This window comes from Peromyscus californicus, unplaced genomic scaffold, assembly GCF_007827085.1.
Source record: "Peromyscus californicus insignis strain IS unplaced genomic scaffold, ASM782708v3 Scaffold_5__1_contigs__length_169319896, whole genome shotgun sequence".
Taxonomy (NCBI): Eukaryota; Metazoa; Chordata; class Mammalia; order Rodentia; family Cricetidae; genus Peromyscus; species Peromyscus californicus.
In genome coordinates, this window is record NW_026294573.1 from 16090833 (window position 1) to 16114897 (window position 24065).

Genomic DNA, 24065 nt, shown 5'->3' on the forward strand with positions numbered 1-24065 from the left:
CAGAGGAGTTCCCAGGGGCAGGTTGCGGACTAGGCATCACTTGTCTCTGCAGAGCTCCTGGCACCGTCCCAGAGGCAGTAATGAGTGTGATGGTTAGAGGCCCAAATCACAACGGGGCGCTTCCTCGCTCTGAAGTGGGACTTGGGTAAACATTTTAATCGCGTGAATCCTCAGGGCCTCTCCACAAGGTTGTTGCCACCCCTGACTCACAGCCAGGTGAGGATTGCAAGGCGCTGACAGCACAAGGCCCAGCCTTGCCTGGTAAGTGAAGGTTCAGTAAATGCAGTGATACTGTAGCCTTGACTTTCTTTTGTCTGTGTCCTGGTGAGCGTTTACCAACTCCCCTGTGCTGAGTGCTAAGGGACCTAGCTGAGAGTCTCCAGGCTAGGACCAAGAAGCAGCAACGCGGTAAACTCAGTTTACCAAACTGGCAACGTAGGATATATAAAAAATGAAAGGGCTAACTCCCAACTCTTAAAAAGAAAATAAATAAGAAATATTTGAAGTACCTTACTTCATTTAAATTTTTTTTTTTTTTTTTTTTTTTTTTTTTTTTTTTTTTTTTTTTTTGGTTTTTCGAGACAGGGTTTCTCTGTGTAACTTTGCGCCTTTCCTGGAACTCACTTGGTAGTCCAGGCTGGCCTCGAACTCACAGAGATCCGCCTGGCTCTGCCTCCCGAGTGCTGGGATTAAAGGCGTGCGCCACCACCGCCCGGCCTCATTTAAATTTTTTAATTTGGATTTATTTGTAATTGTGAGCTATGGTGGTTCATTCCTTCTTTCATTTTACTTATCAGTATGGGTGTTTTGCCTGCTGGTATGTCTGTGTACCACATACATGCCTGGTACCCCCGCAAGCCAGAAGAGGGAGTCAGATCCTCTAAAACTGGAGTTAAATACAGTTGTGAGCTCACATGTGGGTGCTAGGAATTGAACCCAGGTCCTCTGGAAGAGCAACCACTTAGTCATTTCTCCACCCAGATTTATGAGTATTTGGTCTGCATGCATGCCTGGGTCCCTCAGAGAACAGAAGAGGGCCACACCTCTAGAACTAGAATTACAGATGGTTGTGAGCCACCATGTGGGTGCTAAGAACACAACCCAGGTCCTCTGCATGAGCAGCAAGTGCTCTTAATGGCTGAGCTATCTTTCCAGCCCCCACAATAAATACCTTTTTTTTTTAAGAAAGGAAAAAAATGACTGGAGATATACTTCAGTGGTACAGCATTTCTCAGGCATGCACAAGGCTGAGTTCAGGTCTTAGCACTGACGAAAGAAAAACCAGGCAGGATGGCTCAGTGGGTTAAGGTACCTGCTGCCAAGGCTGATGACCTGAGTCCAATCCTCAGGACCCACGCTGTGGAAGAAGACAACTCCAACAAGTTGTCCTCTGCCTTTCAAATGCCCATAACCTTACATGTGCACACACAAATAATAAACAAAATGTAATTAATAATAATAATGGAAATCCTATAGGCTGGAGAGAGGCTCAGTGGTTAACAGATCCCAGGTTCAATTCCCAGCACCCGCAGGCTGTTTCACAACCACCTGTGATTCCAGTTCCAGGGGACCCAACACTGTTTTCTGGCTGCCTTTGGCATCAGGCACACATGTGGTACACAGACATCCATACACATAGAATTCAAACAAAACCCTACATCAAAGGTGGCAATCTTTGGAGGTGCCAACCATCTCTGGGCAAGCTGACCTAGTCCCACTGAGAACTGTAGCATGAAGCTAGAGTCACCACTTCATCTGCCACGTGTCTAATCCTGCATTCCTAACAGCAAGCTCTCTGGAGCTACCAGAAGCAGCATTTCAACTGGATGGGTGACTCACCTGTGCAGGAAGCCTGGCGTTATCCATATAGAGCATGGAGAGGGATGTCAAAAAAAGACAGGCCGGGGCGGGAGTCATAATTGCCAAATGCATTAGTGCGCACCTTGCAAGTCATGGTTATTTCCTGATGAGTCAGTGACAATCACTAAACCACACAGGTGGGAGCTTGCTATCACAATCTCCCCTTTTATCAAAAATCCCGGAATCTGGCTGTGTGCTTGCCAGCTGACGAATGTGAGTGGGAGTAGCTGCACATCAGCAGGAAGCTGCTCTCCAGCTGGCTACAGGGCTGGGTGATGCGTCTCCTTTACCCAAGTACCCAGGAAAGCCAGTGCCCCAGGAGAGATGCCGTGTTTCCAACCAGGCCTTACACTTTTCCAGCAGAAAGGAAGAGGTCTGAGAAGAGGGGGGCATCTTCCCAGAAACATCAGAGTTTGTTGCTACGACAGACTGGGCATCTGAGGAAGACTGTGCAGTACCCAACCCACTCTGTAATACCTACATTGAAAAACGGAAGCCACTAAGATGGGATTTTGTTTTGTAGCTTGCACACCAAACACCTTCAGTTCTGCCCTCAGCCCTGCTGTTGACCCAGGCTGACAAGGATTCCTGCTGATGGCTGCACAGGCCTTGGAAACTCACATGGAGCTGTCTGGGTTTCTGACCACTGAGCCATCTCTCCAGTTCTTTACCACCGTATGTTATCAGCAAGATTGACTTATACAAACAGGTAAATTAAGAGGATTGACAGAAGAATTTCATCAGATCCAAGTTTCCAGAATGGTGAAAGGGAGTGAGGCTGCCGCACAACTTCAGATGGAGACGAACAAGGGGGGAGGATGGCAGGAAATGGGTGATGGGTAGTGGGGGGCTGCTATCCAGCTCATGGCTGTTAAGTGAATATACATCTAGGTTCTGGAACTTCTCTTGGTGGGCATCATGGAAAACTAGCTCATTTTTTTAAACTTACAAAGTGTAAGAAGCTGCCAACCTAACATGGGGTTCTGACTGTCACCATGGCTTCTGGGAAAGCTCATCCTGTGTACTGGGTGATACTAGGTCTGGAGTAAACTGTGAGAGTACCAAACAAAAAGTATTCCAGGGCTAGCAGCTAAGAGTGGCCGAGTATCTGAACAGAGTCCTATAAAAACCTTAGGGTCACCTACATAGCCTCTGGGGGACTATATGCCCTATCCCCCAATAATCAAAAACATCTTTTCAAAACCTCCAGGCCACATTGATAGTATTTCCCAGGAAATAAACAGCCTGTTTTGGCAGCAGTCAAAAGCTACACTGAAGATGGATATAGAGGTTATTGCCTATAGACCCAGCAGTTGGAGGCAGAGGCAGGAGAATCACTGCAAGCTCAAAGCCAGTCTATTTTGTAGGGAGTGCTAGGCCACCCAGGGATAGATATCAAGACTCTGTCTCAAAAAACCCAAACAAAACAAAATGCCTGCCATCCACCCTGACTTATTTGCAAACCTGCCTTCGAATGACTTCATTTCCCAGTGTTCATAAACAGTTCTTTGCTGTGGAATAATCCTTCTGTACACTGTGAATGTGTATTACTCTCACTGGTCAATAAAGAACTAATTGGCCTATACCTGGGCAGGAGAGCCAGACTAGGAGGATGCTGGGAAGAAGGAGGGCAGAGTCTGGACAAGCGAGCAGCAGCAGAAAGAAGCAAGATAGACATGCAGTACTGAGAAAAGTTACCAAGCCACATGGCAAAGCATAGATAAAAATATGGGTTAACTGAAAATGTAAGAGTTAGCTAGTGACAAGCCTGAGCTACTGGCCAAGCATTTATAATTAAATTAAGCCTCTGTGTGGTTACTTGGGAATGGCTTGTGGAACAGAAACTTCTGCCTACAGTTCTTTCCAAGGGTGGAGATAGTCACTGGGCTGAGAGACACTTGGGACAATTCAAAAGCTTAAAAAAAAAAAAAAAAAAAAAAGCCTAGGGGGAAGCAATCAAAATAGTTCTGTATTCAAAGTGCACAGGGTTGGGGACAGCAAGACATCTCAGAGGGTAAAGGCACTTGTCACCAAGCCTGATGACTTGAGTTAAATCCCTTGGTCTGATATGGTGGAAGGAAAACCAACTCCAAGTTGTTTCCTTATCTCCACATGGGTGCCATAGCACATGAATACACGCTAATTTTTTTTTTAAGTGCACAGGTGCTATCACCTTGCCACCTACCTGGGACATACTATAGAATCTTTTCCTCCCATAAACTGGATACAATAAACCATGACCACAGAACTGCTAGGCATGTGACAACACAATACAAAGCCTGGCATACAGACATGGCTACTTTTATTATTGAATTTATATTAAGTGGTTTGGGGTACATCCAAAGGTTTGGTCACCAGGTAGTTGGGAGGTGGCAGAACCTTTAATAGGTAGCAGTCCAGTGGGAGAAATTGTGCCCTTGCACGCTGCCTTTTTTTTTTTTTTTTAAGATTTATTTATTTATTATGTATAGTGTTTTGTCTGCATGTATGCCTGCAGGCCAGAAGAGGGCACCAGATCTCATTACAGATGGTTGTGAGCCACCATGTGGTTGCTGGGAATTGAACTCAGGACCTCTGGAAGAACAGCCAGTGCTCTTAACCTCTGAGCCATCTCTCCAGCCCGCACCCTGCCTTATTGGAGAGCCAGTGTGTGATGATTTGAATGAGAATGGGCGCATAGGTCCATATATTTAAATACTTGGTCCCCAGTCGGTGGAACTGTTTGGGAAGAATAAGGAGGTGTGTCACTGTAAGTGATTTTGAGGTTTCAAAAGCCATGCTACACCCAGTTAGCTCTCTGCTTTGTGCTAGTGGATTAAGAGTGAGCTCTCAGTTTTGCTCCAGCACCATGTCTGCTGCTATGCTCTCTGCCATTGGTGGTCATGGACTCTAACCCTCTGAAACCATGGGCCTCGAATTAAACACTTTCTTTTATAAGTTGTCTTGGTCATGGCGTTTTTGTGACAGCAATTGAAAAGTAACTAACACAAACTAAAGGCTTTCCTCCTTATAGATTATTATGTAGCAAACCAAGTTTATATCTAAGCCAAGTGTTACATTTGTTTAGATCTTGTTTTCACATAAATTTCTCACAAACTATTTCCAACAGACATGATTGAAACTACTCCCATTGCTGTGATGACAGGCCTGGACCACCACGCCTGTCTATTCTGAAATGTACACAGGATTAGATCTCCTGTAATTATGGCTCATGTGGACCAGGTTTAACCCATGCTAAATGCTGTGGTGGTATTGTGTTCCCCAAAATATTGTGTACCTTAATAAACTTATCTGGGGTCAGAGAACAGAAAAGCCACAAGATACTTAGGCTAGAAAATGTTAGCACACGCCTTTAAATCCTAGCATTCCAGAGACAGAAATCCCTCTGGATCTCTGAGTTCAAGGCGGCATTGGAAACAGCCAGGCATGGTGACTCACGCCTTTAATCCCAGAAAGCAGCCTTTAATCCCAGGGAGTGGTGGTAGAAAGCAGAAAGGTTTATAAGGCGTGAGGACCAGAAACTAGAAGCATTTTGGCTGGTTAAGCATTCAGGCTTCTAGCAGCAGTTCAGCTGAGATTCATTCTGGATGAGGACTCAGAGGCTTCCAGTCTGAGGAAATAGGACCAGCTGAGGAACTGGCAAGGTGAGATAGCTGTGGCTTGTTCTGTCTCTCTGATCTTCCAGTATTCACCCCAATAACTGGCCTCGGGTTTGATTTTATTAATAAGACTTTCTAAGATTCATGCTACAAAATGCCTTGTCACATTACTATGGAAAGGTATCTGAGAGTGTAGCTTAAGCCAACCATCTTGCTTCCAAGCACCTTCAGAGACTCATTTAACCAAAGAATTTGTAGCAGGTGGCTTCAGAGTCTACGACACACTGTAAATCAGCTCACTAGGCCAGAGACCTGCCTCTTGCATTTGCTCTTCCCATTTAACACAGAAGGGAAAGTTATAAATGTGTTCTGCTGAGTGCACAGATTTAAAAATCAAGACGTTTTCTCCAATGTAAAGAAACTGTGTTTGACAGTTGGGGCTTTCCAACTGAATAATCCAGTTTTCCCTTCCTAGGATGTTAAAGCAGACTGTCCTAACCTGAATTTCTGTGCCTAGAATTCAGAGATAAAGGAGACTTTAAATGACCTAAACTTCTCAAACTACACGTTAAGTGCCTGATGTACATACAGATACCAGCTGATCACTCAGCAAACCTTTTAAGAAGCAATATCATAAAACAGATAAACCAAACCTCCAACTTTTGACTCCAAAACAGCAGAAAATTGTTGACACGGGCAGCTAACAACACACTATGAGTAACCATTACCTGGCAAACAGCACAGGAGAAATTCAAATGCTTTTTAGAATGAGGTCTCTAGTGTAGGCTACTGTCTTTGGCTGTGCTGTAATTTTTTTCTAGTCTAAGGATTTCCCTGAATACTGAATATTAATTAAATATAATGGAATATTAATTAAACTCTTATGATATCAAGAAAAGTCTTTCATATAAGATGATTCTTTAAGAAACCTTTCATTTGACCCAGGCATGGTGGCAAACACCTTTAATCCTAGCACTTGTGTGGCAGAGGCAGGTGGATCTCTGAGTTTGAGGCCAGCCTGGTCTATAAAGTGAGTTCCAGGACAGCCAGGGCTATACAGAGAAATTCTATCTCAAAAAACAAAACAAAACAAAAGAAAGAAACCTTTGATTCATTAAATAACCAGCATTCAAAATATCTAAAAAGGAAACATCACTGACCATCAAAATAGGCTGGAGATTGTCTTTAAAAAGGAAGCAAGATGATCTGGAGAGATCAGCGGTTAAGAGCACTGACTACTCTTCCAGAGGACCCAGGTTCAATTCCCAGCACCCACATGGCAGTTCACAATTGTCTGTAACTACAGTTCCAGGGAACCCAACAACCTTACATAAGCAAAACAACAATGCACAATAAATAAGTTAATTAATTAAAAAAAAAAAAAAAAAAAGGAAGCAAGCAATGGTATCCCTTACAGGAGTAGAGATTAGAGGGCAGGCAATGTAAGCTACTCTTGAGAGTACACTGAACACTTTTCAACGTAAGTTGTAGTTCAGCAGCTTTTAAAACTTCATGTTTATTCATATTTCTCAAAATATATGTACATAAAAAAGGAAGATTTACAACAGGAAAGATTGCCTTACATGCAACACAAATCCCAATGACTCATGATGGGATCTCACAGGTTATGATCCAATTCAAGCCCATTTTCTCAAGTCCATTTCCCAGCCATATATGTAAGCTGCGGGGATCCCAGGAGACACTGCAAGTGGAATGAATCTCAAACAAACACCTTCTCCTCTGGCAGTGTGTAAGGGGCCAGAGGATGTACATCAAAAAGTTTAAGACAATTAAAATGTCAAGTGCCACAGGGAAGGAATAAATGATAAGCAGAAATTGTATTTCTCAAGTAGAAAGCTAGTGCTATTTTACACAACTTCACAATATCCTAAAACAAATACAAACAAAAAGAGGGTTAGGTAGTACAGCTTCATTTGCTTCCCCCTCCTCTCTTCTGTTAAAATATCTCAAAAAGGAAACCATTTGCCTGATATCAAAAGTGCTATGGGGGAGGGGGGCACACACAGGTGAATCTGAAATCTGGTTATTTTAGCAAATTACATGTTTTACCACTTAACATTTCTACATTAGCAATGGGAACTCTCAAACAGGGGTTGACAACTTATGCCCCAAATATTAAAAATATATCTAGACATTTGATCGAGAATATTCTGTCATTTTTGGTAATATAAGCAACACCAGAATCAGATTCCTCGTATCTCTGTACTTCCCCTTCAGTCAAAACCAAGTGGTGCACACAACTTGTGCTTGCTGTTAAGGGGACGACGCTCTGGGCAGCAAAGCGTGTTTGGCAACTGGTCAGAGCGACAAAAGGAGCGGAGATCTTCAGAATCTATGGGGTCACAGAGACTAGAGCTTCTTTCCAAAGCTGGCGAGAATGGTGAGTGGAGTGATTTTACAGCCAGGGTTAATCACCACAACTCTAACAAGTCTCCAGGCAGGGGCAATACCTCTCTGAAGTGCGCCTGCTTCCTCTTGACTTCCAGCACCTGACCTATGGTGCTCACTACAAATATAAATCTTTGCAATTGTTTAGATTAACTTGAAGGGAAAACCCCAAATCGGACCATAAAAAAAGAGAAAGCATGAGGGCTGGGGTTAGGAGGAGCAAAAGGACTAGGGCAGATTACATAGTTCAGCCATGTCCAGGATTACTGCAGAAATTAAATGATGAAGAGGCAGGCACTGAGAACAGCACCTAAGCTAACAAATGTCTACATTGGTTTGTTTATAGTCCTTCCCACAATGCTCATACGGGAAGAAAAAAATAAAATTAAAAGCATCATACTAAAACAAATGCACACTGACCTTATAAAATAAGATTTTGAATTCTATCATGATACCCTTTTTTCCTATAAAATTTACTTTTTTGCCTTGAAAGCCTTTTTCATGGTCGATCTGCCCTTGCTGGGCAGTTTCACTTCCTTTCTTGCACTGGCTGTGGGCTTTTTGGAGGAGCTCCCACTAGGCTTCTTGATGATTGAGGGTGAGGATCTGGCTTTCTTGGCAGGGGTTTTGGCCTTGGGGGGGGCTTTCTTGGGCAGTGGCCTCACTTTCCCTCTCTGGGCAGCAGGGACTTTACGCGCAGGCTTGGACCCTCTCTGCTTCATAGATGCAGTCTTTCCTTGGGACTTGGCTGGGGTTTTCTTCTGTAAGCTGTGAGAACAGAAGAATAAAGGTATTCACTCACTGCAGGTGAGAGTCACTTTGCCAGGACAAGTTCCTTTTGCTTAAAGAGAAGTAGCTTATGTAGAAATCACTACGCTGCCTGGCGGTGGTGGCGCACGCCTTTAATCCCAACACTTGGGAGGCAGAGGCAGGCGGATCTCTGTGAGTTCGAGGCCAGCCTAGTCTACAGAGTGAGTTCCAGGAAAGGCACAAAGCTACACAGAGAAACCCTGTCTCGAAGAAAGAAAGAAAAAAGAAAAAAGAAATCACTATGTTAAAAACAGAAATTTGAGCCGGGCAGCTGTGGTGCATGCCTTTAATTCCAGCACTCAGAGCCAGGCGGATCTCTGTGAGTTCGAAGCCAGCCTGGTCTACTGAGTGAGATCCAGGACAGTCACCAAAACTACAAAGAGAAACCCTGTCTCGAAAAACAAAAAACACAACACAGAAATTTGACTTGATTTCTCAATACAGGCATTACACGAATTTAACTAAATCACGGAAGTCTACAGCTGATTCCTTAGGATAATATGGAGTTATTTTTCTTTGAATAAACTATAGACATATTTATTATGTTTGACCAAAGAAGACATTACTTATTCACACTGCCTGAATTTTCAAGGGAGAAAGTCATTTAAATGTTACCCAAAGAATCTGAGAAGGATCTTAGTGGTTAAAACACATTCCTATGCTTAGCCCCTCCTATTAGTACCACTGTATTTTGAGTGATCCTAGACACACACAGACAAGCACTCTACCACTGAGCTATTATGTCCCTGGGCCTTGTTTTACTTTTTGAGATAGAGTTTCAGTAATTGCCCACACTGGCCATGAATTTTCAATTCTCCTACCTCAGCCTCCCTAACAGCTGGAATTACAGGTCCAACTCCATTTTTAGCTCAGGGATGTTGATCACTCTATCTCAACAGGTTCCTCATTTCATACCTTCTCTTGGGTGGTGGTTCTTCATCCTCCGAGTCTGCTGATGATTCATCCTCATCTTCATCCTCATCCTCATCTTCATCTTCATCTTTAGAACCATCTGGCTCTTTCTTTGGAAATAGAACTCCTGGGCTAAGGAGGGAAAATGTAAAACAAAGTCTCATGTAGGATAAGGAAAATAATGTGAACCTAAAGCCTGTCACCAGACATACCCACTTCTAGTCACACTCCCTCGAACATGTCATGTCGTTAGGTTACAAATATCTGTTTACAATGTAACTTATTTTGAACACATGTACAAAGTCAGCATAAATCTAGGAAAGCTCCACATCATATAGTTCATCTCCTTCCTCCCATCATGTCGTAGAAAGGACTCTTCTGCATTCAGTAAGCAGTCACTAGCCTACTGCCATGTGGATCTGCAACCAAACACCCAGCAGGAATGGTCTGCAGAACAGTGACCATGTTTGCCCTACAGTATCAGCAAAGAACTCAAAGGCTAATAAAACTCTTCAAAGTTTCAGAGAATTTGGGCAAGAATCTTGTCCTCTAAACTCTTCTGTAACTTTTATTAGTATGTCCATTAAAACATGTATATGACCTAACTATTCAATTTACTATTCAATGTCTGAAAATTCAAGTATACATGTCTATGTTTTTAAGAATTATGGGGGTTGGGGATTTAGCTCAGTGGTATCGTGCTTGCCTAGAAGCGCAAGGCCCTGGGTTCGATCCTCAGTTCCAAAAAAAAAAAGAAAAAAAAGAATTATGTAATAAAGTGTCACTGCAGAGCTGCTGAAGCGAGAGCCTCACAGCACAGGCTATGGTCAGTCTTACTAGCAATGAAAGGGTAAGAGGGTTTCAGTACCAACACACAAATAGATACACGGCTGTTAAGAGCTTCATGTATGTTTCTGTTTCGACAATTAAATACATCATCAACAGGAGACAGGTTTTTCCAATAAAAGTTTAAAGAGCGCCGAGTTATGATTCGTGGAAACAGGCAAGGTTCTCCCCATCTGCTTTTCTGGTAATCTGACTGTTGCTCCCATTTCAGAAGATGAAGAATGAGCAGTCAACTCTCCAAGAGCTGAGACGCCCGTGCTAGTGTGAACCTTCTGTAGTCGTTTTTTTCAGGTATTTCCAGTTCCGGGTAACAGTAATGAGGCAAATACATGGACCCAAGGCTGTAACCCGGACGCAGATTCAAGCACACAGCGGCCAGTGCTTCGCTTTGGGGCCTCACCTGGGGTGATAGGGGAAGCAGAGCTGGAAGGTGCCGCTGAACCCCTTCCCCGAGATCTGCTCCATCCACCCATTCTTCTCACACTTCTGCAGAGTTTTCTTCAGCAAATGCACTTTACAACAGATTCAAGAATAAAGAAAGTTTAGCTATTCAGATTCGGTCAATCAACCACAATTAAATGCAAACCAAGTCAACACTGATCACACACAGTAACTAGTATATGTAAGTCCTTTCTGCCTAAATGTATCAATTAGTTCAGAAAATAGTGCCGGGCAGTGGTGGTACACGCCTTTAATCCCAGCATGGGAGGCAGAGACAGGTGGATCTCTGTGAGTTTGAGGCCAGACTGGGCTACAGAGTTCCAGGAAAGGTGCAAAGCTACACAGAGAAACCCTGTCTTGGGGAAAAAAAAAAAAAAATTTGTGCCCATAAGTTTGACAAGATATATTGAAAAAATACAAAGAGGCATTAGAATCCACTGAGTCAAAAAATTTTCCACAGAAAAGGATAACAAGTGTTTAGAGTGAAATCAATGTCTTGATTCTAGAGGTCAAGAATCTTGTCCTTGGATAATACATAACTGGTTAATAACAATTCTGAATTAAAATTTCCAATTCTACTCATCTAAGCATCCAATGCGTAACCTCTATTACACACCAATGTCATCTCAGAACTATATATAAAGATGAGCAGGGGCCAGGGAGACGGCTCCATTGGTAAAGTTCAGGTTCTTAGCACACATGTAAAACGCAGACATGGCGGTGCGCATCTGCAACCCTAGAACTAGGAGGTGGAGATAGGCAGATTCATGGACCTCAATGGCATGTGCGGCCACAGTCACATGAGTACACATACTAACTACATACACAGAGACATAACACACATACAAAAGAGGAATAAAGTGAGAAGACAACGGAATAGCTCTCGAGGACTTATATTTCTCATTCTCATGCAAAGACACATAAAAAATATAATAAGATAATTAAATTAATAAAAGACAAAGCCTTAGTATCAGTGAAACTGAAAAGGTTACTAAATAGGCTTCCTGGCTTGTGGTGGTGGTATCTCTAAGCCCAGCAGCTTGGGAGGCTAGGGCAAAGGATTTTGAGTTCAAAGCCAGTCTGGGCTGTAACCCCCCCAACCTTTCTCTGTATAACCCTGATGTCCTGGCACTTGCTCTGCAGTTCTCTCTCTGTAAGCTGGCCTTTAACTCAGAGATCTGCCTGCCTCTGCCTCCCAAATTCTGGGACTAGTGCCAGCACCATTTGGCCAACTTGGACTACTTAATGAGACTACATTAAAAAAGAATTGTTTTTTGTTGTTGTGTTTTCAAGACAAGGTTTCTCAGTGTAACCACTCTGGTGGTCCTGGAACTGGTTGTGTGGAAACTCACAGAGATCTGTCTGCCTCTGCCTCCCGAGTGCTGGGATTAAAAGCATGTGCCACCACTGCCCAGCAAAAAAAGGAAAATTCTTCAGACCAAGTGTAATGGCACGTGCCCTTACTTTAAGTACTCAGGAGGCATACAGATCTCTAAGTTCGAGGTCAGCCTGGTTTGCACAGTGATTTCTAGGCCAGCTAGGGCTCATAGCTGAGACTCTCTCTCAAAACACAAAACCCCACATACTTCAAAATTATGTTCCTTTCTTTTATTGAGATGGGATGATGCATTGTTACTAGACTGGCCTTAAATGACTGGGCTTGAGTGAGCCTCCTACCTAAGCCTCCCAAGTAGCAGAGACTATATAGCATGGACCATCACATCATGCAAAAAATTACTTAAATAGGGGCTGGAGAGATGGCGCAATGGTTAAGAGCAGAAGCTGCTCTTCCAGAGGACCCAGGTTCAACCCTCAGCACCCACATGGCCGCTCAGAACTGTCTATAACTCCAGTTCCAAAGAACCTGACATCCTCACATTCAGGCAAAACACCAATGCACATAAAAATAAATAAATCTTTTAAAAATTTACTTAAATAAAATACACTAGTTTGTCGTTTCTATTAGTTACACAATTTCCATATTCTAGACACTAAATCCTTACACGCTTTCCTGGTAGCTCTTGATAAGGGGCCACTCTCTCGCAGAACATTCCAAAATGCTTCTAAGTATTGAGTTACAGACTAGTCTCTAATCTCAAAGCACTACTTCTGGTAAACGTAATGTACTGAGATAACGTTATAGGGAGTAAGTCAATAACAACCTGGAGTAACTGCAAATTAACCAAAAGCCTCAGTAATACCAGCAAACCTAGCATCCGAGGATCCTGAGTTCCATGCCAGCCTAGGTGAAACAATGAGACACTATCTCAAAAATGAAACCTTAAGGGGTAGAGAGATGGCTCAGCAGTGAGAAGTGCTTTCTGCTCTTCCACAGGACCTGAGTGTGATCCCAGCACTCATGTTCAGGTCGCTTACAAGCACCTATAACTCTAGCTATAGGTGATCTAACACCCTCTTCTGACCTCTGCAGGTACTGACACGTGTGGCACACATTCACACAAACATATACACATATACATAAATAAAAATAAATAAAAGAGCAAAATCTCTTTAAAAAGCATAAAAATCAGTGAAAGAGAAGTCTTGATTACTTCTAATTCTTTTTTTCCTTTTTCTTTTCTTTTTTTTTTTTTGTTCTGTTTTGTTTTTCGAGACAGGGTTTCTCTGTGTAGCTTTGGAGCCTATCCTGGAACTTACTCTGTAGACCAGGCTGGCCTCGAACTCACAGAGATCCACTTGCCACAGATCCTATTATAGATGGTTGTGAGCCACCAGGTGGCTGCTGGGAATTGAACTTGGGACCTCTGGAAAAGCAGTCAGTGCTCTTAACCACTGAGCCATCTCTCCTGGGACACACACACACACACACACACACACACACACACACACACGACACACGCCCCCCCTTAGTTTTCAGTCAGCAATAAATGCTTCAGCATTAATAGCATTATCTTCTCTATGAGAACATTCCTCTAGTCCCATATAATGCACATAGCTCTGACTCTTACTTTGATAGTTAGAATTGGTCCCTGGGTGGTTCTCCAGGACGTACTTCTTCAGAGCAGTGGTGGAACAGGTCTTCGGTTCATTCATGGCAGCAATGGCAGACAAGATTGCATATTCCATCAGGCTTCCACCAAGCAGGGGTTTCTCCCCTGATTTCTTCAGCTGTTTTCCAAGGAGGAAGAGAAAAGCATCAAGACAACACTCTCCCAAAGCAGGTCAAGACAAGACTCCTCTGCACCAGGTGGGTCGGAGCTCCTGCATCAGCACAGATATGTTTTACAATGAATTATCAGGTCAGGGCTTTCTCCTCCTGCTCACAAGGTTTCAACCTCACTGAGGAGTCCCAACCCTCTCTTGGATTATTTTCTTCTTCCATCAAACCCTCCAACTACCCTAAAACAGCAGTAGATACTGTAAACCCAAAGAGACTGACATCCTTATGCCTACATCCATTCTACATCCTTATGCCCTGTGCTATGAAAAATATTGACAAATATTTAAGGGATCATACAACAGAAAATTACATGGCTTAATTCCAGGCTGACACTAAGAAATAAAGATTACTAACAATGAAGCTGGACATGGTGGCATATACCTTTATCCCAGCACTCAGAGGCAGAGGTAGATGGATCTCTGAGTTCGAGGCCAGTGTGGTCTACATAATGAGTTCTAGGACAGGAAAAAAAAAAAAAGTAACAATAAGCCAAATTGGAAAAGAAAACCACAATGCTTTATAGTACTGGCTTACTTATTTTTTTTGAGACAGGGCTTCAGGTATCGAAGTCTGGCCTCAAACTTATATATGGAAATGTGGCTCATTCAGCAAACTCTTGTCTAGCATACATGAAGCCCTGTGTTCAAACACCAACAGCCCATAAATCAGTGATGGTAGCATATGCCTGCAACCCCAGGACTTAAGAGACAGAGCAGGAGCATCAGAAGTTTAAAGTCATCCTCAACTATATATAAAGTTCAAGGCTAGCCTGGGCCTGTCTCAAAAAAGGAAAAGCCACAAAAGCAGAGAAAATATTTCAAGTTCTATATTGATTAGGGACTTTCATCTATAATAAAATGCTCCTAAAAATGCTCAATTTTTTTGTTTTTTGTTTTTTTGAGACAGTTTCTCTTGTGGCCCTGGCTATCCTGGAACACACTATGTAGATCAGGCTGGCCTCAAACTCAGAGATCCGCCTGCCTCTGCCTCCCAAGTATTGGGATTAAAGGTGTACGGCACCATGGCCCTGCTCAAATGCTCATTTTTTTTTAATGGGCAAAAAGACATTAATAACTATTTCACCAAAGGAAATGAACAAACAACCAGTAAGCGTGGTATCAGTAACCATTAGGAAAATGCCCATCCACACCTCAAGAGAGAACACTTCATCTCTACCGGCATGGATCTTGTACCAAGGAAAATAACAAGGTTGGTGACAAAGATATGGACAAACCACAGGTTCGACGGGAGTGTCCACTCACTCTATGGCTAGCAAGTCTACTCCTAGCTACTGACTTCACTGAAATAAAGCATATATCTACACAAGGCACTTGGATACAAATGTTCATGGCAGTATACATAATTAACTAAAAAAGGAGAAATAATCCAAATATGCAACTCACAGGTGGATAAACTAGGTACTGATAGAAGCTACCACATGGAAAAACTCAAAGATATTATGCTAAGTAACAAGCCAAATACAAAAGGCCACACAATAATTTCATCATATGAAATGTGAAGCAGACCTTATAGGTTGTCTGAAGCTAGAGGTAAAAATTAGAAGCCAGCGGTGGTGGTAGCACACATCTTTAATCCCAGCAATTGGGAGGCAGAGGCAGGTGGAGCAAGTTCCAGGACAGCTAGGGCCACACAGAGAAACTTTGTCTCAAAAAAACAAATCAAAAAAAGTTAATGTAAAATGTCCAGTTTTCCAAAATTTTATTATTAATTTATTGATGGGTATGTATGTGGATGCACACATGCCATGACACATGTGGAGGTCAGAGGACAACTTGCAAGAGTTGCTTCTCTCACTCTACCACATGGCTCCTAGGACAGAACTCAGGTCATTAGACTTGGTAGCTGCTGAGTCACGTAGTGGGTATTTGCTCCGCCCATGACTTTGGGCTATATGGCCCAAAGGAGGTGGTGCTTCTTGCCTTTTAAGTGACCTCTTAAAAGGAAAGGGAGAAGGCTCTGCTGCCTCCTCCTTCCTGGTGTGATGGAACTGCCAGGTGGATTAGCTCCTGGTCAGAAGAGAGGACGACTTCAGCTGTCTGCTCGGTTCTGTATTCGTGAGTGTACTGCTTCAATTTACCCTAATAAATCTCCCTAATACTCCTTAACAAACTCCATGGATTCTCGCATTAGAATCATCTTTCTAGTTCTTTCTGTTTTGAGACATGACCTCACTATGTAGCTCTTGCTGGTTTTGAATTTGAAATCTTCCTACCTCCATCTCCTGAGGCCTGGGATTATAGGTGTGTGCCACCATGTTTGGTTCTTAGTTTTAATTTCTAATTTAGTAAATACTGAGAGGTGTTAACACATATAAACAAAATCTTTGAGGGTCTTCAACACAGTTTGAGAATAAAAGAGGTTCTGAAACCCAAACTTTGCAAACCATTCTCAACAATCAAGACTTCGGCTTCTAACCTGGAATGTCCCCGAAGCACCTTTGCCGGTTATCTGCTCTAACTGGCCTCTCTCTACTGCTCTCTGCAGAGCATTCTTCAACAACTGGGGCCTGTAGAGAGAAACAAAACAGAGTGATAAATCTGTCAGTGAAAGAAAACTGCAGAAATAGATCCAGGTCTACTTCCAGATCTAAACTTGTAATTCCTGTTACGTGCATATCCTTTAAAATGAACAAAATAACACCAAACTGCTGGCATCCTGAACAAGTAGAATTTCTTTCCTCTTAAAGAAGCTATTATTGATACATATATAATCCTTACCACACAGAACGAACTTTTCTAACTGCCATAGTGTGCTCAAACCCTGTAATTTAGTACCATCAGATGAATGCCCTGAGCAATGAAATAAAGCAAAGATATCTCTTTTTCCCCCTAATGGGGGTTAACTTGCTATGTTGACCAGGCCACACAAGGTTTTGGCTTTAATCATACCAACCCAATTCATGTGTGTGATATGTTAAGAATACTTAAAAAGTCATTTTGGAGGTAACTGATAGGTCCTGAGGAATAGCATCTGAAGTGCTCTGGCCTCCACATGTACGTGTACATACATGTGAGCTTGTACCCACCTCACACACGTGCACACCCAATCACCCCCAAAAGAAAAACAAGGTAGTAAGGGATTCTGAGAGCATCCTAACATGGGATGATAATAAGCAGACAGCAATCATTTATGCTGACTCCACTATGATCGCAGACTTCCAGACTGTAGGACTGTGGGAAGCAAACTACTGTTGTAAGCCAGCACAATGATGACAACGACAAAGCAAATAAAGCAGCCCATTGCGATGACTTTAAAGACCTGAGGTGGCCAATGACATGGCTCAGCCAATAAAGGCCTTTGTCAAGCCTTAAGACCTGAGTTCACCCGCGGCACTCACACTGTAGAAGAATCGACTGCCACAACTGTTCTGTGGCATTTGCACCTCACACAAATACACACAAATACATAGTAAAAATTTTTCTTTTAAGAAGAAAAAAAAATTAGCCAGAGATGGAAAGAGCACTGGCTGCTTTTCCAGAGGACCAGGTTGAATTCCCAGTCCCTACATGCTGGCTCACAGCCACCTTAACTTCAATCCCAGGGGATTCAACTCCCTCTTCCGGCTCCTACAGGCACTGCAAGCAGGTGGTGCATAGTCATACATGCAAGCAAACATTCAGATATAAAATAGAATAGCCTGAGATATGTGAGATCCTACCTCAAAAAAAAAAGAGAAAAAAAAGAAAAAAAGAAAAAAAAGGCTGTCAGGACTCCATTGTGACTGTTGAGAAAAGCAATATGGTCTTACAGAAGAAAAAGGGGAAAGAGCTTCAATAAAAAGGTGATGGAGCCGGGTGGTGGTGGCACACACCTTTAATCCCAGTACTCGGGAGGCAGGGTCTTATGTAGACCAGGCTGGCCTCCAACTCAGAGATCCGCTTGCCTCTGACCCCCAAATTCTGGGATTAAAGGTGTGCACCACCACAGACCAGTTTCTTTTTTCTTTTTCTTTTTCTTTTTTTTTTTTTTTGGAGACAGGATTTCTCTGTGTAGTTTTGGTGCCTGTCCTGGATCTCACTCTGTAGACCCGGCTGGCCTCGAACGCAAGAGATCCGCCTGCCTCTGCCTCCTGAGTGCTGGGATTAAAGGCGTACCACTGTAAGGCCAAGTTTTTTGGTTTTTTAATAATTATTTTTATGTTTATGGGTATTCTGCCTGCATATATGTATGTCTGCACTACGTGAATGCCTGGTATCTGAGGAGGCATCAAATCCCCTGGAAGTGGATGGCTGTGAGCTACCATATGGGTACTGGGAATCAAACCTGGGTTCTCTGAAGAATAGCCAGTGGTCGTAACCATGAAGCCATCTCTCTTCTAGCCCAACATGGAAAGAGTTACAAGGACTGGGAAGATGGCTCTGTGGGTAAGGTGGTTTCAATGAGACTGGCTCCCATGGGCTATGTTTGAATACTTGGTTCCCAGTTGCTGGAACTGTTTGAGAGGATTAGAGGGTGTAGCCTTGTTAAGGGAGGTGTGTCACAGGGATGGACTTTGAGGTTTCAAAGGACTGGTGCCATTCTCTCAGTGTGCCTTTGCTATGCAATCATGGACTCTAATCACCTGAACTTGTAAGAAGCCCAATTCAACACTTTCTTTTGTAAGTTGCCTTGGTCATGGTGTGTTGTCACAGCAATAGAAAAGAAACTAAGATTGAGTAAAATGCTTGCCACATAAGTATAAGGATTCAAGTTCAGATAAACAGATACCATGTAAAAGCCCAGTGGGTGTGGTGGTCCATCGGTATTCCCAGCTTAGAAGAGGCAGAAACAAACTCTTGGATCAAGCTGGTTAGCCAGACTAGCCAGAGAGTTCAGTGGGACAATCAAGACAGACACTCACCATCTACTTCAGATCGCTAATGTGTGCGGATGTATCTGAACACACAAACACATGCCCATATATACTCCAAACGCACATGCACAGATGTGTGAGAGTGTGGTAGTACACACTGAGTCCATCCCTCAGGAGGAGGAAGCAAGGGGATTAGCAACTCAAGGCCATCCTCTATTACAAAGTAAGTTTGTGGCCAGCCTGGGCTACATGAAACCCTGTCTCAAAACAAAACAAAACCACAATAAGAGCCAGGTGGTAGGGGCACACGCCTTTAATCCCACTGTTTGGGAGGCAGAACTGCTGAGTTCAAGGCCAGCCTAGTCTACGGAGCTAGTTCTAGGACAGCCAAGGCTACACAAAGACACTCTCTGTCTTGAAAACCAACAACAACAAAATAAACAACAAAAGAAAAAGTTACAGATCACTCTATATAACCACACTTTCTGCAGGAGCAACTGGATCACAAACATTCAGGCGGGGAAGCTATACGGTACACTGAATACACACACTTTTCCCTTATCATTATTTTATATATTATAAAACCTATTTATGTAACAATTATATTAGGTATCTTAAGTGTTCTAAGGAAGATTTAAAGTATACAGGAGGGCAAGACCAATGGTGCAGGTCTATAATGCCATCTACTTAGTAGGCTGAGGCAGGAGAATCACAAGTTTAAGGTATGTCTAGGCAATTTAATGCAACAATGTCTCAAAATAAAATGTAAAGAAGGCCAGGATACAGTTGTAGAGGCTTGTCTAGCATGCACGAGGCTCTAGCTTCAATTTTCAGTACTGCAAAGTAAACACACAGAAACCAGGCATAATTCTATTACTAAGGCAAAAGCACAAAGACTAAGAGTTTGACGACAGTCTAGGCTACACAGTGAGCTCCTATCTTAAAAACAACAGAAATTATACAGAAGATGCATACTCTATCACTCACAGACAGGACTATGTAAAGCATATGCTTGAACATTTGTAGGACTTTGGCATCAAGGAGGCTACTGGAACCAAACCCTCCACAGATACTGATTGAGGGACACCTAGACTCTAGTAGGATCATGTGAGAGTATGTAGTTTGGGTTTAAAAAACAAACAAACCAAAGAAAAACAGCAACAAAAGCCCTTACACATGACATAAAAAAGAAAACATGGGGAACTAGGAGACAAAAAAATAAACCTTACAGGAAGTTTTACTTCTATTTCCCCCAAAAGAAACCCTTCTTAATATTTCATCTATGTCCTTTCTCAAGAACAGCACGCCCTGCTTTGGAGTCCAGGGCATGGCTAGTACCTGATGTCCACTCTAAGCTTAGGGTAATACTGAGACACGTATTTCCTGATGAGACTGTAGGATGCTTCTTTAGGTTCACAAAGTCGAGTAAAGGCCAACGGGAGAATATCTTCCAGTTTGACTTGTGGTTCTGGATCCACTGCTGAGCCCTTCTGCAACACAGCACCAAAAGTTAATCCTTACACAACAGACAGCTGTCAGCCCACGTTACCTACAACTCCAGGGCTTTCTGCCATCGCTGTCAAATCAACTGGCAAATAGAAAAGTATACTTTCTCCCATATTCAAATAAATCAGAGCATAAGGTATGGATTGTAGCAATTGTCAGATAATAATTTCAGATTCGAAGAATAAAAAATACACACAGAAATCAAAAGGAAAAATCGAGTTATTTAAAGGTCTACTTTCACTCTTCATTTCCAGTAACAAAGAATCAAGTGCAGCACCAGGAAGCATACCACCAAGGCTCATTTTCAAGGGCTATAAAATCTATTTTAAAAAACGGAAGGAAAGCCAGGTGGTAGTGGCACACACCTTTAATCCTAGTACTGGGGGGGGGGGGGGGGGGGAGGGACAGAGGCAGGCGGATCTCTGTGAGTTCGAGGTCAGCCTAGTGAGTTTCAGGGCAGGCTCCAAAGGCTCCACAGAGCAACCCTGTCTTGAAGAAAACAAAAACAGTATGAAGCTATAGCTTGTGCTGCATGCCTTAGTTCAGCATTCTCAAAGCAGGAAGATCTCTGAGAGTTTGAGGTCAACCTGGTTTACATAGTGAATTCCAGGACAGGTAGGGATATGTAGAAAGACCTTGTTGCAAAAATAAAATTAAAATTAAATTAAATTTTAAAAGGTATAAAACTTTCAGAGTTGTGCCAAGTGGTGGTGGTGCATACCTTTAATCTCAACACTTGGGAGGCAGAGGCCAGTGGATCCCTGTGAGTTCGAGGGCAGCCTGGTCTACAAGTTCCAGGACAGCCAGAGCTCTTATACAGAGAAACCGTCTTGAAAAATAAAAACAAAAACAACAACAACAACAAAAACTAAAAAAACCTTTCAGAGTTGTAAAAATGATACAGACTATCAGGATTCTAATCAATGATACAAAGACTATTTCACTTAAAAGTTTTTAGCCATGCCGGGTGGTGGTGGTGCACGCCAAATCTCAGCACTTGGGAGGAACAGGCAGGCAGATGTCTGTGAGTTCGAGGCCAGCCTGATCTACAGAGCAAGTTCTAGGACAGCCAGGGCTGTTACACAGAGAAACCTTGTCTCAAAAACACAAAACAAAAATTTTTTTTTAGCCATTATTCATTTATCAACGGGAACTGTTTTGGGTGTTAGTACTTACAGAGATGAGAAAACAAAAGGAGTCTGAGTATAGTTTAGGTCCTGGTGGGGCAGAAATGTACTTATATATCTCTTCTAGCTTAAAATATATTTCACCAAAAGTAGTGTAATTCATACAGCTACCCATAATTCAATATAAGGCATTGAAGACCATAGGCTTAACAAGGCTGGAGTACTAAGCTTTGCAATTTGGCTGTTCTTTACACTTACCTGGGGAAATAACTTACAATGTCTCTAGCCCTCAGTGGAAAGGCTGCACTTCAAACAGTGCTACTCACACAGGCACTCAATTACTGCTGCTGTCTTCAGTAGCAGTAATAGTACTTCAGCATTCAAAAAGTGTTGCAAACTTACCTTTCTGTTTCTGGATTTCTGAGGTGTTTTCCTTGATTTCTGGACCACAACAAAACTGCCAGATGCACCTTTTCCTTTTACCTAAAGTACATGAGATTTAAGTTACTCCAGGATTGAGTTAGTAACTTCACACTAGGTTACGAGCAGGAGGTAAAACGCTGCTTAACTCTGGAGAGGAAAGAACAATGGAGTTGAAGAGATAGGACACCACACCAGCCAGTCAACCCTGGATAACCCTGTAACTCAGGCTTATCTGATGATCAAACATTTCACAAAAATAAAATCTATTTATTAATCATATAAACAGGTAATCACCACACAACAGGAATCACTTTATTCATCGATGAACCCCCAAGCATCCACCACAAAGAATACATTCATCATATATGTACTAAATTAACAACTCACTGAGGGGTCCTAGGCAGAGTTTAACTGTCTATCACAGAACTAACCCCATCACAATCTGTAGAAAGGTATCAAAGAACCTCAGGAGCTTTTGGAATGTGATAAACTAGGTCCTAAGACTAGCTCCTTTTGCTACCATGGGATCGTAGTGGTTTTTCTTATCACTGTGGACTTCTGAAGAGTATTTGATGAGCTAAACTCCATTTTCATCTTAAAGCTCTCATGGTTTTATCCCAGGACAGGGTAATGAGGACCTTATGTGTGCTCAGGCAAGTGTTCTAGCTGGAGCTGCAATGCCCACCCTAAGCTGTTCCAAATCTAAGCAATCCTTTGAAGAACTAAGCAAAGCAACACAGATTATGCCTGAAATCAGGGTCATTCTAGTCAGGCTTTAGCTGATGCTCTTTAGCCCTCAGGCATTAATAGTTTAGATAATAATCAATTAAGGTGAATCTACTGAAAAGCCGTAACCAGTTGAGTCACGTATATTATTAAGTTTTAGAGGTAACAGACCTAAGACAAAAGCAAGTCTCCTGTTATGGCAATAGTAGTATTCCTTAACTTTATTATCATTTTTAGAGCTATGTAATTTTCAAGCATAATCCAGCCTCCAAAGACCCAATCAACAGCACAACAGGCAGAGAAAAATCACACCACTGTATTGCTCTATTAAAAGTGACCTACAAAGGCAACTGCCATCAGTGTTCTGAGGCCTGTCCTCGCATAATAAGACTAGGTCCAGTTGAATTATTTCAGTCATGTACTTACGTTTAACAGAGAAAAATATACCTAACTTATTGATACATGATGTATATACAGCTGATACAAGACGTCATCTCATTTCCTACAATGGTGTAGTACCTGTTTGATGACTCCTCTGTTTAGCTCTCTTTTCAGTGCTTGCTTAAGGAGATAGCCCCTTCTCTCCAGATCCAGAGAAGGGTACTTATGGATGATGTACTTTCGAATAGCAACCACTGAAGCACCACTCTTCTGGAAGCATGCCTAAAAGATTTTCAAAACATACATATTAAACTAGTTATTTTTTATTAGAGACTGAATCATTTTCAAAATAAGTTCTTTTAGAAATGAACTAAATGGCAAAGTGGTAGGGAAGAATGAACAGTGCTTCAGCTAGCTCAACTGAAGCACGTAAAGGCCGTGGAGAAACAAACATCACTAACAAGTACTTCTGTAACAATTTAAATTTTTCAAAACCACAGGAACTGCTGGTTATGGTGGCTCACACCTGTAATCTCACCTCTACAAGGCAGAGGTAGGTGCATTGCTGCAAGTTCAAGGCCAGTCTAGGCTACAGAGTGAGACCATCTTTAAAAACCAAAACAAAAAGCTGGGTGGTGGTGGTGCCCATCTTTAATCCCAGGACTCCGAAGGCAAAGGCAGATGGATCTCTGAACTCAAGGTCAGCCTGTTCTACAGAACGAGTGCCAGGACAGCCAGGGCTACACAGAGAAATCCTGTCTCAGAAAAACCACAATAAAAAACCCACAAAACAAAAATAGTCAACCCCCAAACCATCTAAATTCTGAGTGGGGCTATTCCCTGGGCAGGGACTTCCTGGGCTGTATAACTAGAAAGGAACCTAAGCCAATACATGCATCTATTGCTCTTCAGCCTGCAGATGTAAAGCCACCACCTTCTGCTTCTTCTTCTTTTGTTTTTTTTTGGAGATAGGGTCTCTCTATGTAGTCTTGGCTCATGAGATTCTTCAAGAGAGGCTACATAAAGGAGAG

General features: G+C 42.5%; 1 protein-coding gene across 6 annotated transcripts in view; it reads right to left on the bottom strand.

Moving 5' to 3' along the window:
- Window positions 1–6944: 6944 nt before the first annotated feature.
- Hp1bp3 (heterochromatin protein 1 binding protein 3) overlaps window positions 6945–24065 on the bottom strand; it is a 28795-nt gene continuing 11674 nt past the window's right edge. For all 6 annotated transcript variants that reach the window (XM_052718638.1, XM_052718642.1, XM_052718639.1 and 3 more), the window contains 8 exons: window positions 23173–23316; window positions 21907–21987; window positions 20210–20361; window positions 16495–16585; window positions 13847–14006; window positions 10837–10948; window positions 9594–9722; window positions 6945–8636 (listed from right to left, as the gene is read on the bottom strand). In XM_052718638.1, the coding sequence (XP_052574598.1) occupies window positions 8342–8636; window positions 9594–9722; window positions 10837–10948; window positions 13847–14006; window positions 16495–16585; window positions 20210–20361; window positions 21907–21987; window positions 23173–23316 (1164 nt within the window). In that variant the 3' untranslated portion in view covers window positions 6945–8341. The remainder of the gene's footprint in view (window positions 8637–9593; window positions 9723–10836; window positions 10949–13846; window positions 14007–16494; window positions 16586–20209; window positions 20362–21906; window positions 21988–23172; window positions 23317–24065) is intronic.